The sequence below is a fragment of the Plasmodium cynomolgi genome, chromosome 13 (assembly GCF_000321355.1).
Source record: "Plasmodium cynomolgi strain B DNA, chromosome 13, whole genome shotgun sequence".
Classification (NCBI taxonomy): Eukaryota; Apicomplexa; class Aconoidasida; order Haemosporida; family Plasmodiidae; genus Plasmodium; species Plasmodium cynomolgi.
In genome coordinates, this window is record NC_020406.1 from 810,232 (window position 1) to 823,536 (window position 13,305).

At 48.4% G+C, this 13,305-nt stretch overlaps 4 protein-coding genes across 4 annotated transcripts in view; 1 reads left to right on the forward strand and 3 right to left on the reverse strand.

Moving 5' to 3' along the window:
- Window positions 1-169: 169 nt before the first annotated feature.
- Window positions 170-2,233, reverse strand: PCYB_132670 (hypothetical protein; the record flags this gene model as incomplete). The annotated part of the gene is made up of 7 exons (XM_004224292.1): window positions 170-238; window positions 386-644; window positions 817-919; window positions 1,091-1,286; window positions 1,487-1,621; window positions 1,930-2,000; window positions 2,197-2,233. 7 exons carry the CDS (start codon window positions 2,231-2,233, stop codon window positions 170-172), a joined length of 870 nt encoding a protein of 289 aa, XP_004224340.1.
- A 1,905-nt stretch (window positions 2,234-4,138) lies between these two features.
- On the forward strand, window positions 4,139-5,542 carry PCYB_132680 (syntaxin; the record flags this gene model as incomplete). Its single annotated transcript, XM_004224293.1, has 2 exons — window positions 4,139-4,284; window positions 4,366-5,542. 2 exons carry the CDS (start codon window positions 4,139-4,141, stop codon window positions 5,540-5,542), a joined length of 1,323 nt encoding a protein of 440 aa, XP_004224341.1.
- A 699-nt stretch (window positions 5,543-6,241) lies between these two features.
- PCYB_132690 (hypothetical protein) lies at window positions 6,242-10,067 on the reverse strand (the record flags this gene model as incomplete). Its single annotated transcript, XM_004224294.1, has 11 exons — window positions 6,242-6,502; window positions 6,657-6,731; window positions 6,869-6,937; window positions 7,077-7,169; window positions 7,345-7,406; window positions 7,525-7,680; window positions 7,714-7,863; window positions 7,970-8,043; window positions 8,199-8,290; window positions 8,541-8,813; window positions 9,114-10,067. The coding sequence occupies 11 exons, from the start codon at window positions 10,065-10,067 to the stop codon at window positions 6,242-6,244; spliced, it is 2,259 nt and encodes a 752-aa protein (XP_004224342.1).
- A 2,523-nt stretch (window positions 10,068-12,590) lies between these two features.
- The window catches only part of PCYB_132700 (60S ribosomal protein L14), a gene marked incomplete at both ends in the record, with an annotated part of 858 nt that continues 143 nt past the window's right edge, over window positions 12,591-13,305 (reverse strand). The window contains 2 exons of the mRNA XM_004224295.1: window positions 12,591-12,915; window positions 13,160-13,224. Of these exons, the coding sequence (XP_004224343.1) occupies window positions 12,591-12,915; window positions 13,160-13,224 (390 nt within the window). The remainder of the gene's footprint in view (window positions 12,916-13,159; window positions 13,225-13,305) is intronic.

The following is a 13,305-nucleotide window of genomic DNA, read 5'->3' on the forward strand; positions in this document are numbered from 1 at the left end:
TACATGTATGTATAATAAAATTCAGAATGGATGTCCGGTACGGAACACACACACTGGGGCAATAAAAATGGCATCATCCGGATGTGCGGCGCGATGGTACTTCCACACCGAGGAGGGTCCAGTTGCGGGGGGAGCGGGTGTTGGTAACATTTGAGGCCTCGCACTTGGCTCAGGATTTCAAGAACAGCTTTACTCCAAACTTGGTACTGTCCGGGAGGGACATTTTGGTGACGTCGACCTGGGGAGGGGTGATCGGCGGGATGATTAGCGGCATGGTCGGCGGCGAGGTGATAGGCGAAGGGGTTATAGGCGGCGGCATGATCGGCCGCGAGTGACGGTATGATGGGCCGCGCGCGACGGTATGATCGGCCGCGAGCGACTGTACCTGGGAGCCGAGCGATATGGATACAAATTCGTTGTACTTGTGCGTGAGGGACACCGCGACTTTGGTGTCGTTGCTAATTTTCGTCTTTACGGAGGTGTTCTTATCGTTCAGGTACCAAATGGAAGCTACGTTTATGCTGGATTTTTTTTCTGATATATTTTGGATGAGCTCGATGCTCACTGCGTTATCATTCAAGCTTTTATTTTGAAAGAAGAAATTTAATGCGAGGCTTCCGTAGGCGTGTTTGTTGGTGGGGATGCTACAAAAGGGGAGGGGGGGGAGAGGCCGACCAATGAGATGGGTGAGCGGAGGGAACTAGGTACATGGGGTGGACCGCGTATACCGCGTGGACCGCTTGCACAGCGAGTGGTGAGCGAGACGGGGAAGCATCCCTAGTGCGTAGGGGCCCCTCTCCTGACATGCAGCATTACGATCGGAAGGAGAAAATATATTGGCTGTCATAATTATTTTTCGTGTAGGCTCCTCCAAATGAGTACTGCAGGTTTTTCACGTCTAGGTTGCCTTGCAGCTGGCCTGAGAAATGGAACAAAAGGTGGAAGTCTCACGTGAGTAGTGAGCTCAAATGGAGGGAGCACAGCAGTGGGGGGAGAAGCAGTGCGGGCAGTAGCAGTGGGGGGGGAAGCGCACAGTGCAGGGCCTACTCCACAGGACAAACGTATGCACCAAAAACGCCGTTTTGCTTACCTCCAAATTTAAACTCAGGGAACTTGGGATGCGAACCGACGTGGATATACTTAAAGAAGAAATTTTTTACATTGACGGAGGAAAATACATTCATGTGTGACGATGCGTACTCACTGTAGACCTCGATGGTGTCCTCATCCTTTCCATTACTCTTGGTGTACTTTCCGCAGAGGTTAAGGTTTTTCACGTAGGCGGGCTGGGTGCAAGCGGGGTGGAGTGGCAGCGGTGTGGAGTGGCAACGGGGTGGAGTAGCAGCGGGGTGGAGTAGCAACGGGGTGGAGTGGTAGCGGGGTGGAGTGTTAGCGGTGTGAAGAACGTGCGCGAGATATGTCCGTGCTGCTTCCGTGCTGCGTCACCGCCGCTTCACCACCGCGTGGGGGCAGAGTGGAGAGGTACCTGGTACTTAACGTCCAGCAGACTTATTCCCGTGGCGTCAAACTTGATTTCATTTTTTGTGTTGTAGATATTATTCTTTAAATTGGTGTAGATGCTGTAGGTGTTGTTGGCGAAGGTGAATCCGCTCTTGAGGAACTGCGCGGGTGGGAGGTGGTCACGAGGGGGATGCAGAGGGTTAGGTGCACTCTCACGGCATGGCGTGGCACGGCATGGTATGGCACGGCATGGCATGACATGACATGACAGCTTTGTAACAGCGCATTTGGCAGCGCATTTGGCAGCGCATTTGGCAGCGCATTTGGCAGCGCATTTGGCAGCGCATTTGGCAGCGCATTTGGCAGCGCATTTAGCAGCGCATTTGGCATCACATCTAACCGCGCACCTAACCGCCTCAGCGTGAGAGACTCCGTTCGGCCCCTCCCATCTGCGCTGCTGTGCCCTACCGGTTGCTTCGAAACGCTCGTGTGCTCTAACTCAAATTTGTTCGCGTGCGGAAAGTCATTCTTAATTAAATCTGCGAGGGGAGGGAGGGAGCCGTGTGTTTAAGTGTAAGCAGCGACATGTGTGCATCACCACGAGTATATCACCACGTGTGCATCACCATGTGCGCATCACCACGTGTGCATCACCACGTGTGACGTCATTTCCACGTCGCCCCGACAAAACGAAAGAACCAACGTAGAGAGGGAAGCACTAGGAAGGGTCATTACCTAGTGAAGGCTTATTCAGCAGCTTCGGAAAATCCATGATAGATTACAAAACGTGGATCAGTGCGTGTGTGTGCGAATGTAATGGGTAGGGAAGTTAAGCCAGGATGGGCTCATATACACCTGCTAGTAGTGTTATCTAGCATACCTACGTGTTTAAAAAATTTTGCCTAGTGTGCTTTTCGTAGTGGTGAACACTGATGCTTTGTTCAATCGTTTATTTCTTTATTTTTTTATTCAAGTGTGGGTGGGGTAACTACGCTGATGCAGCGGTGCTTTGCAAATATCTACTGATGGGGGATACAAATGTAGGTTCACTTGTTGATCGATTCACGACATTCTGTGTTTCATCGCGCTTCGATTTTTTTTTTTTTTTTTTTTTTGTGCTTTTCCAAGGTGAGGAGGCTACCCGTTTTGGTGTTCGCCTTGCATCCGCTTTGCATCAACTTTGCATCAGCTTTGCACCAACTTCGCATCACCTTTGCATTAACTGCGCATCACCTTTGCGTCAACTTCGGGTTCGGTTTCCCCACCCGCTTGGCGCTCCTTTCGATTTTTTTTTTTTCCTGATCCCCCCGCAGAGTGGGCCACTTACAGGAAATTTTGGCGCCCCCCGGTGTGCCTTCACATGTACACGCAGGCGCAGTTTGCAGCGTCCCCTCAAGCGGAGTCGCCCCCCCAAGCGGAATCGCCCCCCCTCCTCTCGGTGTAATTTTTCGACGAACACGTGTATGTGCAAAATGCTGCACGTGCTTTGAGCTAGCCGTTCTTCCCCCCTCCCCTCTTTGCCGCTGCGTCAGAGGTACTACGCTGCTGTATACCCCCGTGATGCGTCCTCCGTGATGCATCCCCCGCGCGACTGGCCACACAGACATACATAAAACCCAGGAGTGCAGAACCGAGCCCCGAACCTACACCCCTCTTTGAAGAGAAGGAAGAACAACCAAAAGGGGAATTAACCAAGTGAACAGGTAGGAAGTAGCCAACAAGGCGAGTTTCCAAAAGTGGAGAAAAAAAAAAAGGCTACTCCAAATGGGTAACATTCCACACTGTGACACAGTGAAGGGTGGCTTCTCTTCTCTGTTCTTTTTTTCTTCTCCTTTTCCCTTTTCTTTCTTTTTTTTTTTTTCTTCTTTTCCACTTCGAATCGGAAGGAGGAAGGAAAGCCCCAAGTCGTCATACATAATATGCCCCTACGCGTTTAAGTGGCAGCACGCAATACAATACACCCTCGTGTCGTTTAACCGCACAGGTTACGCCCTCCCGTGTGATACCTCAATATAATGCACTCTACTGACACTTGCATTACTAAATTAGTTGAGCCCCTTACGAACTGATCTCTAGGAATATGCAACACTTTTATGATTATGGTACAAGAGGTGGGGGAAGAATAGCGATTTATTTAAAAAGAAAGGAAGTTTTTTCTTTCTTTTTTTTTTTTTTTTTTTTTTATTCATTTCACACTTGGGTTAAGTTTTTATCGTGCCTGGCGAGGTGTGATAATATTTCTTGCGGGAGCGGCTCTCCCAATTGACCTGAGGCAGTTCATATTGCAGGCTTCCCATGTGGCGCTTCTTAAGCGATGCTTCTTAGGCGATGCTCCCCATTGCGTACACCCCACTTCACCGTTTGCGTTTTTTTCTCCCTTACGTGTGTTAAACGCACAGGAGGAGGGACCCCTTCTCCACGCGATAAGGCGAAGGCAAAAAAGGGGAGAGGACTCTGCGGGCACTGCATTGGCCAAGCGATACGCGCCGTGCCACTGGGTAGGTAGAGCGACAAATTATTTTTCGCATTGGCGGGGTAGAGGTAGAGAGGCTTCCCCGTTGAGCTGCTGAAAGGAGCACCTCCCTGCTGAACTGCTGAAAGGAGCACCTTCTTGTTGAACTGCTGAAAGGAGCACCACTGTTGAGCTGCTGAAGCCCCCCCCCAAGTGGATGGCACCATGGAGGACATACTCAATGAGATAATTTCGTTGAGTGAGGAGAAGCGGGGGAGGAAGTTTGGGTCCCAAGGAGGGGGGGACCATGAGGATGATAGGCAAACGAACCTGAGCGGGGAGAAGCGTCACGGGGGAAAGGCCCCCCAAAGGTGTAGGAAGCACCAACTGGGAGGCGACCTACTGACGGGGGTTGTTCCCCCCTCCACTGATGGTGCCGCCCCCCCATCCAGCACGTGGGACTCCTCCACTGTGTGCTCCGTGGATGATGAGGCCATGAGCGCGGAGAAGGCTAGTCTGTTCAGTCGCATAATAAATGAGCGAAGGAGGAAGAGCGGGGGGAGAAGCCGAAACAACAACGAGGAGGAGACACACTTTGGGGACATCCACCAAGACATCGAGCAAGGCATCAACGAGTCCTCCAATCGAACCACCCACCAGGCCACACACAGATCTGTGGACGAGCACACCCCGCTATGTCAACAGACGAACAACTTCAACTCCTACCTCCTCACCGTAAATCAAATCAACACACACATCTCATGCATATATAAAAATATTGACAAAATAAACGCGTGGAAACAAAAAATCGATTTTAATATATACGACACAGAGGAACTTAACGCGAAAATTAACTCAACGATTTCAAATACGGAGGATATCATATCAGAAGTTAAAATAAGCCTTTTTAATTTAAACGAGGAGAATAAACAATTCGAGATAAGTCCCAATCTCCTCCTGAGTGAAGTTAAATTGAGGACAAATATTTTTATTGATGTCGTTCAAAAATACAAAGCTTGTGTTAATAAATATAAGAGTGTGTGTTGTCATTACTATGAGCATGTGAATGCGAATTTGTTAAAACAGTATAGGTTGATATGTCCTAGTGTGACTGATGGTGAAGATCGGCGGGGGAGGAGGAGGAGCAGCGGTATGCCACAGGGAAAGGTGTGCAAGGGGGGGAGAGCATCAGGAGGAGCGGCAGGAGGAGCGGCATCATCAGGAGGAGCCGACCTGGATGACATCGAACAGTTTTTCAATCTGCAAAAGAAGAACAGCTACAGCAACTTGGGGGACCATATACACCCAAACGATGCCGATAGGGTGAACATACAAAAGATGAAAAAAAGATACAAGGAGTTGAAGACTCTGGAAAGGAATATATCTGCATTGAATGAGTTGTACATCGAGTTAGCTTATGTTGTAAAAAAAAGGACGAACTATATTAATAGTATAGAAAATAATGTATACCAAGTGAAGGACTACACGGACGATGCTCTACACAATATTGTTGCTGCCAAGAGGTACCATGCACTTGTAAAGAAGAAGCTTTTCTACTTCAGCGTCTTCCTCCTTGTCGTGGCACTTGTAATTTTGTTCCCCGTTTTTTTCAACTACTCCGTCTATTGAGGGGGTATCGACTGAGCGGACCGGCTTTGCGGCAAGCTGCAATTGAGTGGGTTCCCCCCCGGTCATGTCGCTGATGCGACGCGGTTCCCTTTTTGGGTAACTCTTTTTTGTGCAGCTCCGTTTTGGTAACTCTTCTCCATGTTGCTCCTTTTTGAGTAACTTTGTTTTGTATTTTTCCTTTTTTCGCTTCTCTCCTTTTTGTTTTATCTTAGGCATTTTATTTTATTTTTTTTCCTTTTTAAATAGCCCACCTGCTGTCCCTGGACAGTCAAACAGCGCGCACGGGGTGGGGTTGGGCAGGTCTTCCCTCCCCTCTCCCGCACGCCTAGCAGCAACGCTGTGATAACTCCACCGCTTCAACGCACTGATGTGTGTAAAAATGTATTAACCGTTATGTAGAAGGTTTTTTTTTTTTTTTTTTTTTTCCTACCTCTTCTTCTTCCCCCCCCGCGCATCCCCAGGGATATCCATTCCGCGTATCTTTATTTGAACCAACTGATGTGATCACTATTGCGAGGTGCAACACTCATTTGGGAAAGGGTGCACGTGTGTGTCCCTTTTTCACCCTGTTTCTTCATACAGACCCATTTACATGCATGCCCAAAGGCACCAAAAAAAAAAATTGACAGTTAAGGGGAAGTGTATAAAGGCGATGGCAAACTTAAAGTTCGCGTTGGATCATTGCCGATGGCTAGCTGCTCAACTGATGGCTAGCCGCACAACTGATGACCACGCACAGGAAAAAAAAAAAAAAATCCACGGCCGAGTGCTATACTGCTGATATATCTCCAAAATTAACTCCTTTAAGAGGGGCGGAGTGAATACTGTCCTTATTGGATTTTCATCTATCATCTGCTTTTGGTAACACTCGCATATAAAGCAGTAGAGGATGGTGTCCGTGAGGGTGGACACCGTGGTGATGAAGTGGGAGGTGATCATCCCGCACAGCACTCCGATCGTCTGCGGGGGGGGAAGCAGTGAGGAGTAGGCAGCCCGCACGGAGGTGCACAGTACAGAGATATGCACAGAGATGTGCAGAGAGATACGCACAGAGGTACGCACAGAGATATGTACAGGGGTAGGCACAGAGATGTGCACACGCGCGTCCACTTACGAGAGCCGCAAAAAACGGGTTGGGGACAAAACTGGGGGAGAACAAATTGCCGTATCGCTCAAAATTGTTGAAAATCTGAAGAGGGGGGCGAGGAAGGGAGGGGAAATCGGAAGGAACAGTGGTGAAACACGCGGTTGCTGCGTTGACTGACGTGGAGTGAAACTCCGTCCTTCGTTCCATCCATCTATGTATCTTTTTCTTCTTTTTTTTACATTGAACGAGAGAAATGTCACCCCTAGGGTTGTGAGACACGGGAATATGATGTTAACAATGTAGGTTATCTGCGGGGGGCCAAAAGGGAAAAAAAAAAAAAAAAAAACGACAAATGTGTACATTATGATGACGTCCTTTTTTTTTTCTTTTCTTTTTTCTTTTTTTTCTTTTCTTTTCCTTTCCTCCTTTGGGACCCGTTCTCCCTACCCCATGCAAAGATGCCGCTGGCGAAGTCGAGTTTGTTAACTTTTTGGACGACGTGCTGCAGGCGAATAGGTACGGGTACGACGTCATGGAAATCTGCAAAGAGAGGAAGACCCCAATCATGGGAGGAGCATATATGAGCTAAAACGGTGGTCTCGTGCAGATCGAATTTGCAACACAATATATTGGGGAGTTTAGTTAGGAGGGGAACGGCCTTCTCTGCTTTGCCCTCCCGGTACTTATTATTTTCCTGTGAGGAGAGCCGACTTACCTCGCAGTATGCAGCCATCGTGTGCGTGTCGATAAAATTCGAAATGGGTCTTAAGAAGAGGGCTGCAGTGCGGAGTGGGGGGCATTGGTTCGCCTACGTGTGCTACGCGGTCATGCTGTGTAGCCAGCCATGGGTGCCTCCACGCATGGGTGAGCGTGAGGGCCCACCGCGAGTGCCTACCGAATCGCTCCTTCAACTTGTGAATGGATTCGCTATAGAAGAAGGGAAGGGACAGAGTGCTGTTCGCCCAAAAGAACAGAACGCGTAGGTGCTTGGTGCATAGGTTGATAAAGCTCGATAGGATCAAACTGCCCAAGTGATAATTCAGTATTGTCTCTGCAGGGGGGGAGAGGCGCGTTGTGAGGGTACCAACTTTTACACACTTTTTCGTCGCATTGGTCTGTTCTGCGCATGGTTGGCTCCTTGGAACCCAATTGCGAAGTGCAGAATTACTCATGGTGGCTTGGGCACTGAGCTTGTAGTTAGCACTATCCTTGTCGCAGAAGTACCAGACGGCCCCTGCAAAGGTTGACATGTACGCAGGTGTTATTGCACATGAAATGAAGCGTTTTTAAAATTCGAAGCGCGTTCCCCACGCCTGGTCTGAGCGACATTCCTTCGCTACCTAAATAACTTATGGTGAACTGGTTGAGGGACTGCAGGATTTCACACACGAAGAAGTAGGTGTATATCCAGAATCTGCGGTGCAGGGCGGTACGGTTTGCGTGTGGGGGGCATATATATGTGAGTTGCGGCAGTCTGCAGGTTTGCAACATGCAGGTGTGCAATATGCAGGTGTGCAATATGCAGGTGTGCAATCTGTATATATGCACATTACGCTGCGCACGCCCTACATGGAAAAGATGTACGAGCTCCTGAAGTAGTGGAAGACCTTCTGCAGGGACACAATCTCGCTGTTTCCATTCGAGTCCAGTTCCAAGCTTAGCTGCAAAAAAAAAAATGTACAACGTGTGTATTTTGTGTCCTGCACACAGGTTGGTGTCCCGTGTGCGGGAGAACAGCGCAACGGGGCTTCTTTTCGCCTGAACGGGCAATAATGTTCACAAAAAAAAAAAAAAAAAAAAATAGCTAGCTAGTTAGCTGCCCGGTTAACTGTCCGGTTAGCTGGCCGCTTAACTGCCCATCTGTTCAGGCAAACTGTGGCATTTAATTTTTCAGCCGGAGGCAAAAATTACCCTCTGCTCGTGAAGCGTCCCGGCAGTCATCACATAAATGTAACCATACATCCACAGAAAAAACCAAGCAAACGAGGTAGCCGAAACGATGCAAGGTGAGTAAAGCAGATTGGACATACTACTGACGAAGTCCAAAGTGATAGTGATTAACCTGTGTGTGTACTTATATGTATTTCTGTACAGGTACAAAACGAAGAGGAAGATAATCCCATGAGCTAGCAAACCAAAGCACACAAAAATTGACACTAAGTAGTGGTACGAAAAAAAGGCTCCCTTAATGGGATGAAACAGGAGGTACAAATGCTTATGGATAAAATACACAGGATAAAACAACATGGAGAAGCTGAAAAGAAATAGCGCTAAGTGGAGAGTGAGGGAAGACAAATAATACATACAACACAAGTAAAAAACACACAAAAAAAGAGAAAGAACAGTAAAAAAAAATATGTACACGAAGGAATTGTTAAAGGAAAATAAATTAACAAACACTTTGTACCGATCTGTAAACACCACATTTACAACCCTCTCTCGTAACCCTTTATCCAATGGATAGCATACGTTCATTATATTCACCGTATCATAGTAGGGGGAAATCAGAGAATATTCTACGTACAAATTATTGTTTGTACTTTTTGTGTAATCGCTGTACACCACATTGGTTGTTTTGTTTCCCTGTTTGTCCATAATTTCTTTGGGTTTTTTTTTTGAAAAAAGGGAGGAGTACGAGGGGGAAGAGGTGGAGGAGTACGCGGAGGAGTGCGCGGAGGAGTGCGCGGAGGAGTGCGCGGCGGAAGAGGTAGAGGAGGAGGAGAAGAGAGGGTTATCGAAATAAGTTGCCTTTTCTTTCATCTCTACATTGTCACTACGGTTTGTCCTGTTGCCATCTTTTTCCTTCCTCATTTTATTCGCCCCATCTGATGTGGGACACGACTTCAGACATTTCCCATATTTATTCAGTATTTCCATTTTGGACAGTTTAGGAGACAAGGGGAAGTACAAATACGAGTGATTCTTCATATCCCTCCCACAGATTTTCCCACTGTAGTTGGTCCCATATAATACACGCGCATAGTTCCCATGGTACAGGTAACAGAGCATACATATGGAGAGGACTAGCAGGTAGGCAAAAAAGTACGCAGCATATTTATGATCTGTGTGCGTTCTTTTGTTTCCCTGAGCGTGGTCATAGTTTGTGTGACTTCCTTCGAGGTGACTTCCTTCGAGGTGACTTCTTCCGATGTGAATTCCTTCGAGGTGACTCCTTCCGAGGTGACCCCTTCCGAGGTGACCCCTTCCGAGGTGACTCCCTCCGATGTGCTCGCCTCCATTCCCAACGACGTACGTTAGGGGCGTGCCCAGTGGCACTTGCTCAGTTGGGCCCTCCCCAATATTTACACTGCCACACGTGATGTCATTTGCGTACATGTTGTTGAACTCTTGTGCACCTATGCTTCTGCTGTCCATCGGGTCTGCCCTCTCCACCAGGGCCTCGTACTCCCCCCTGCTCGCCGCGTCACCGTGGTTCATGGGGAGGAAGTGCGAAGCGGGCGGAAATTATATCTCACCAAGGAGCTCTGCCACGTTGCTACGTCTGCACGCTGCTACGTCTGCACGTTGCTATGTCTGCACGCTGCTATGTCGCCACGCTGCTGATCGCCTAAACTTGAGGAGGGAGAAAGGCACCCCTCGTTTGGCACAACCGCGGGTGTAAAGTCACGTGTTGGCAACAATCCGCGTGTCTCATCACCCCTTAGTGGGAGCCGCGCGAGAGTTGCGCTGGGGGATTTGCAGGTCCTGGGGGGAATTGTTTGGACATGAGCGGTGTGGGTATGTGTGCGCGCGTAGGTACGTATTGGTGTATGCGCACGTGTGTGTTATTTTTTTGTACGCACTTTTTTGTGCGCACTTTTTTGTGCGCATTTTTGTGTACGCATTTTTGTGTACGCATTTTTGTGTACGCTTTTTTGTGTACGCTTTTTTTTTTTTTCGCAGCGGACGCGCAAGTTCATTTTAACCTGACCTTGGTCAGGCGATTTATGGAGTTATGTTTCCCCTCCTTCGCCGTGACACGTCTGCGACGCTGTCCGTTTTCTAAGACCCCTCAAGTGTGTACTTACGTAGTTAGCTTGACATTGGAGCCGTCCTCTTGCGTTTAGGAAAGAAAAAGGGACAGCCGGGGGGAAGCACCTTCAATGTAGGAAATTAATTTCCCCCTTTGGTAATACACCCCTTTGGCAATACGCCCCTTTGGTAATACGCCCCTTTGGCAATACACCCCTTTGACAATACACCCCTTTGACAATACACCCCTTTGACAATACACACCCCTTGCGCCTTTTTTTTTATCACGAGCTGAGTTGCGAAATTGCTAAAGTGCCAAATGTAGAAAGCGTTAGGGGGCGCACTCATTGGTTTATTTTTTTTTTTTTTCCCTCCCCCATAGAGCATGTCCTATGTGTGTGGCTATGTGTCCACGTGGCACGCAGCTGTGTGTGTACGTATGCGTGGTGGTGAGGCATGCATGATGGTGAGGCATGCGTCGTGCTGAAGTATGCGTGACGCTGATGCTTGCGTGGGCACCGAACTTGGCTGGTTAACCTCCACGAGGCCGCACCGGCTTGGAGTCACTCATTCGAGGATGATCCACCGGGAGGTTTCCCAGACGGGGGTATGCACCTTCGGCCCTTCGCCCCTTCGCCCCTTCGCTCCTTCGCCGTTTCACCCCTTCTCAGCCGTGTAGAAATGCCCGTGTGCTCATCCTTGCACGCGCATGTGCCGATCTGACTGCAACTGACTGCAATTTTTTTTTTTTTTTGGCGCTTTCCCCACAAAGGGGACATTATTTCTACTTCCAACCCAACCATGAATGACCCTCCCCCTGCCCCTTTGGACAAAAAAAAAAAAAAAAATGGGCGAATAATCCATGCTTGCCAACTGTAGGAGGGTTGGCATCGTGCGTAGAAAATTGTTTCCCCTTTTTGTTTCCCCTTTTTGTTTCCCCTTTTTGTTTGCCCCTTTTCTGTTGTCGCCAGAAAGGGGAGGGGGATGTCACAAAGGGAGTGTGGCATTGGCAAAGTTAAGCGAAAAAGAGTGATAAAAAGAGAAGTGGAAAATTTTGCCATAAAAATTGGGCCGCTATCCACATGCAGACGTGCACACAGTGAGACGTCTCAACCGTTATGTTTATCACCGGAGCGGCATATCACTTCAGCTCAGCTTCTTCCCTTTCCTTTCCTCTCCGTTTTGCCCGTGCAAACAGATTAGCTATCTCTACTTTGTGCCACGCTGGGAAGTTCATTCGAGGGGACATTCCTCAGGAGCGTCTCCCTGGAGCATTTCCCTGTCGATGAAAATGGGGGTAGACGGGTGGACAGCCACGTTTAAGCGCCAACAGGGGAAAAAAAAAAAAATAAAATAAAATAAACGGGAGGTGGGTGCGTATAGCGAGGCCCTTGAAGTTTTTCTTTTACTGTTAAGATATTGTTTCGTTTCGTTTCGTTTTATTTTTATCATTTTGTTATTATTTTTTTTTCCTTCACTCCGTTTTGGCAAATCTGCTACGGGAGTGTCCATCCCATGCAGAAGGTATGAGGTGTGCGAAAAAACGAATTAACCAATGTAGCCAAGACAAAGAAGCCAAGGACGACAAAGAAGCCAAGGAAACCAAATTAACCAACGTGGCCAAAGGAACCATCGTGACAACCTCGTGTTGATTCCCTGCACACTTCGCAGGTTGCAACATTTGCGTGAAAATATTTTTAAAACGCCCCAGGAAGAAGAAACCTGGGCGCCATAAGCTACAGTTTCGATTTGCGCAGATAAAAAAAAGCTCGTGGGGCAATTAAGGTTTTTCCTTCACGTTTGTAAATAGCGCCACGGTGAAAAACGGTTCGCGGTTAAAAAAAAAAAAAAGGGCATGGGTGGAGTGGGCGCCGTCGCCTGGGAGAGGCATAGATGGGGTGGGGCGTCCTCCCCACACGGCCATTTACTTGTACCCAGTGTACCTATTGTACCTATTGTACCCATTTACGTGTACCCACTTCCTTGCGCCTACTTCTTCCCCGCCTTCTTAACCTTCTTGGCCTTCTTCTTCTTGTCTCCCTTACTGCTACTCTCCTTCTTGCTCATCAGGAGGTTCATTTTTTTTTTCAGTTCTCTCTTGGCGTGATAAATCTGGAAGCGTTCATAGTCGGTGGCTAAGTCTCTCTTTTTTTTAATCGTCAACTTTTTTCCCAAATTGGATTTTTTAAACTCTCCTAAAATATTTGTACTTTTTATAGTTTTTTGGAGAAATCCTGTTTTGCAATTTTTATTAATTTTGATTCTTTCTTTTAAGAGTTTCAGTCTCTTCAGGGGTATGACCATTCGGGGTACTCTGCGCGGGGAGGGATGGTCGCATGGGGATAAGCACAGCGATGGCGATCACGGGGTACACTCTCACAGGATACACTCTCACGGGGTACACTCTCACAGGATACACTCTCACGGGGTACGCTCTCACGGGGTACGCTCTCACGGGGTACGCTCACGACGCACACCCAGTCGGGCACACCCGCTGCGCCACTGCGCCACTGCGCCGCTGCACAGGCGGTCATCCCATTAGCGCTATTTTTTATTACCCTGTGATGAAGGCTCCATCGACAATGACTCGGGTCAGCGTCACGATGTCCACAACGAAGCAGAGCTGGAAGGGGGGGGAGGAAGCAAAAGGAGTGTACGATTAGCGGCAACGGGAGGTCAGAAGCAGTGTACGATTCGCGGCAAC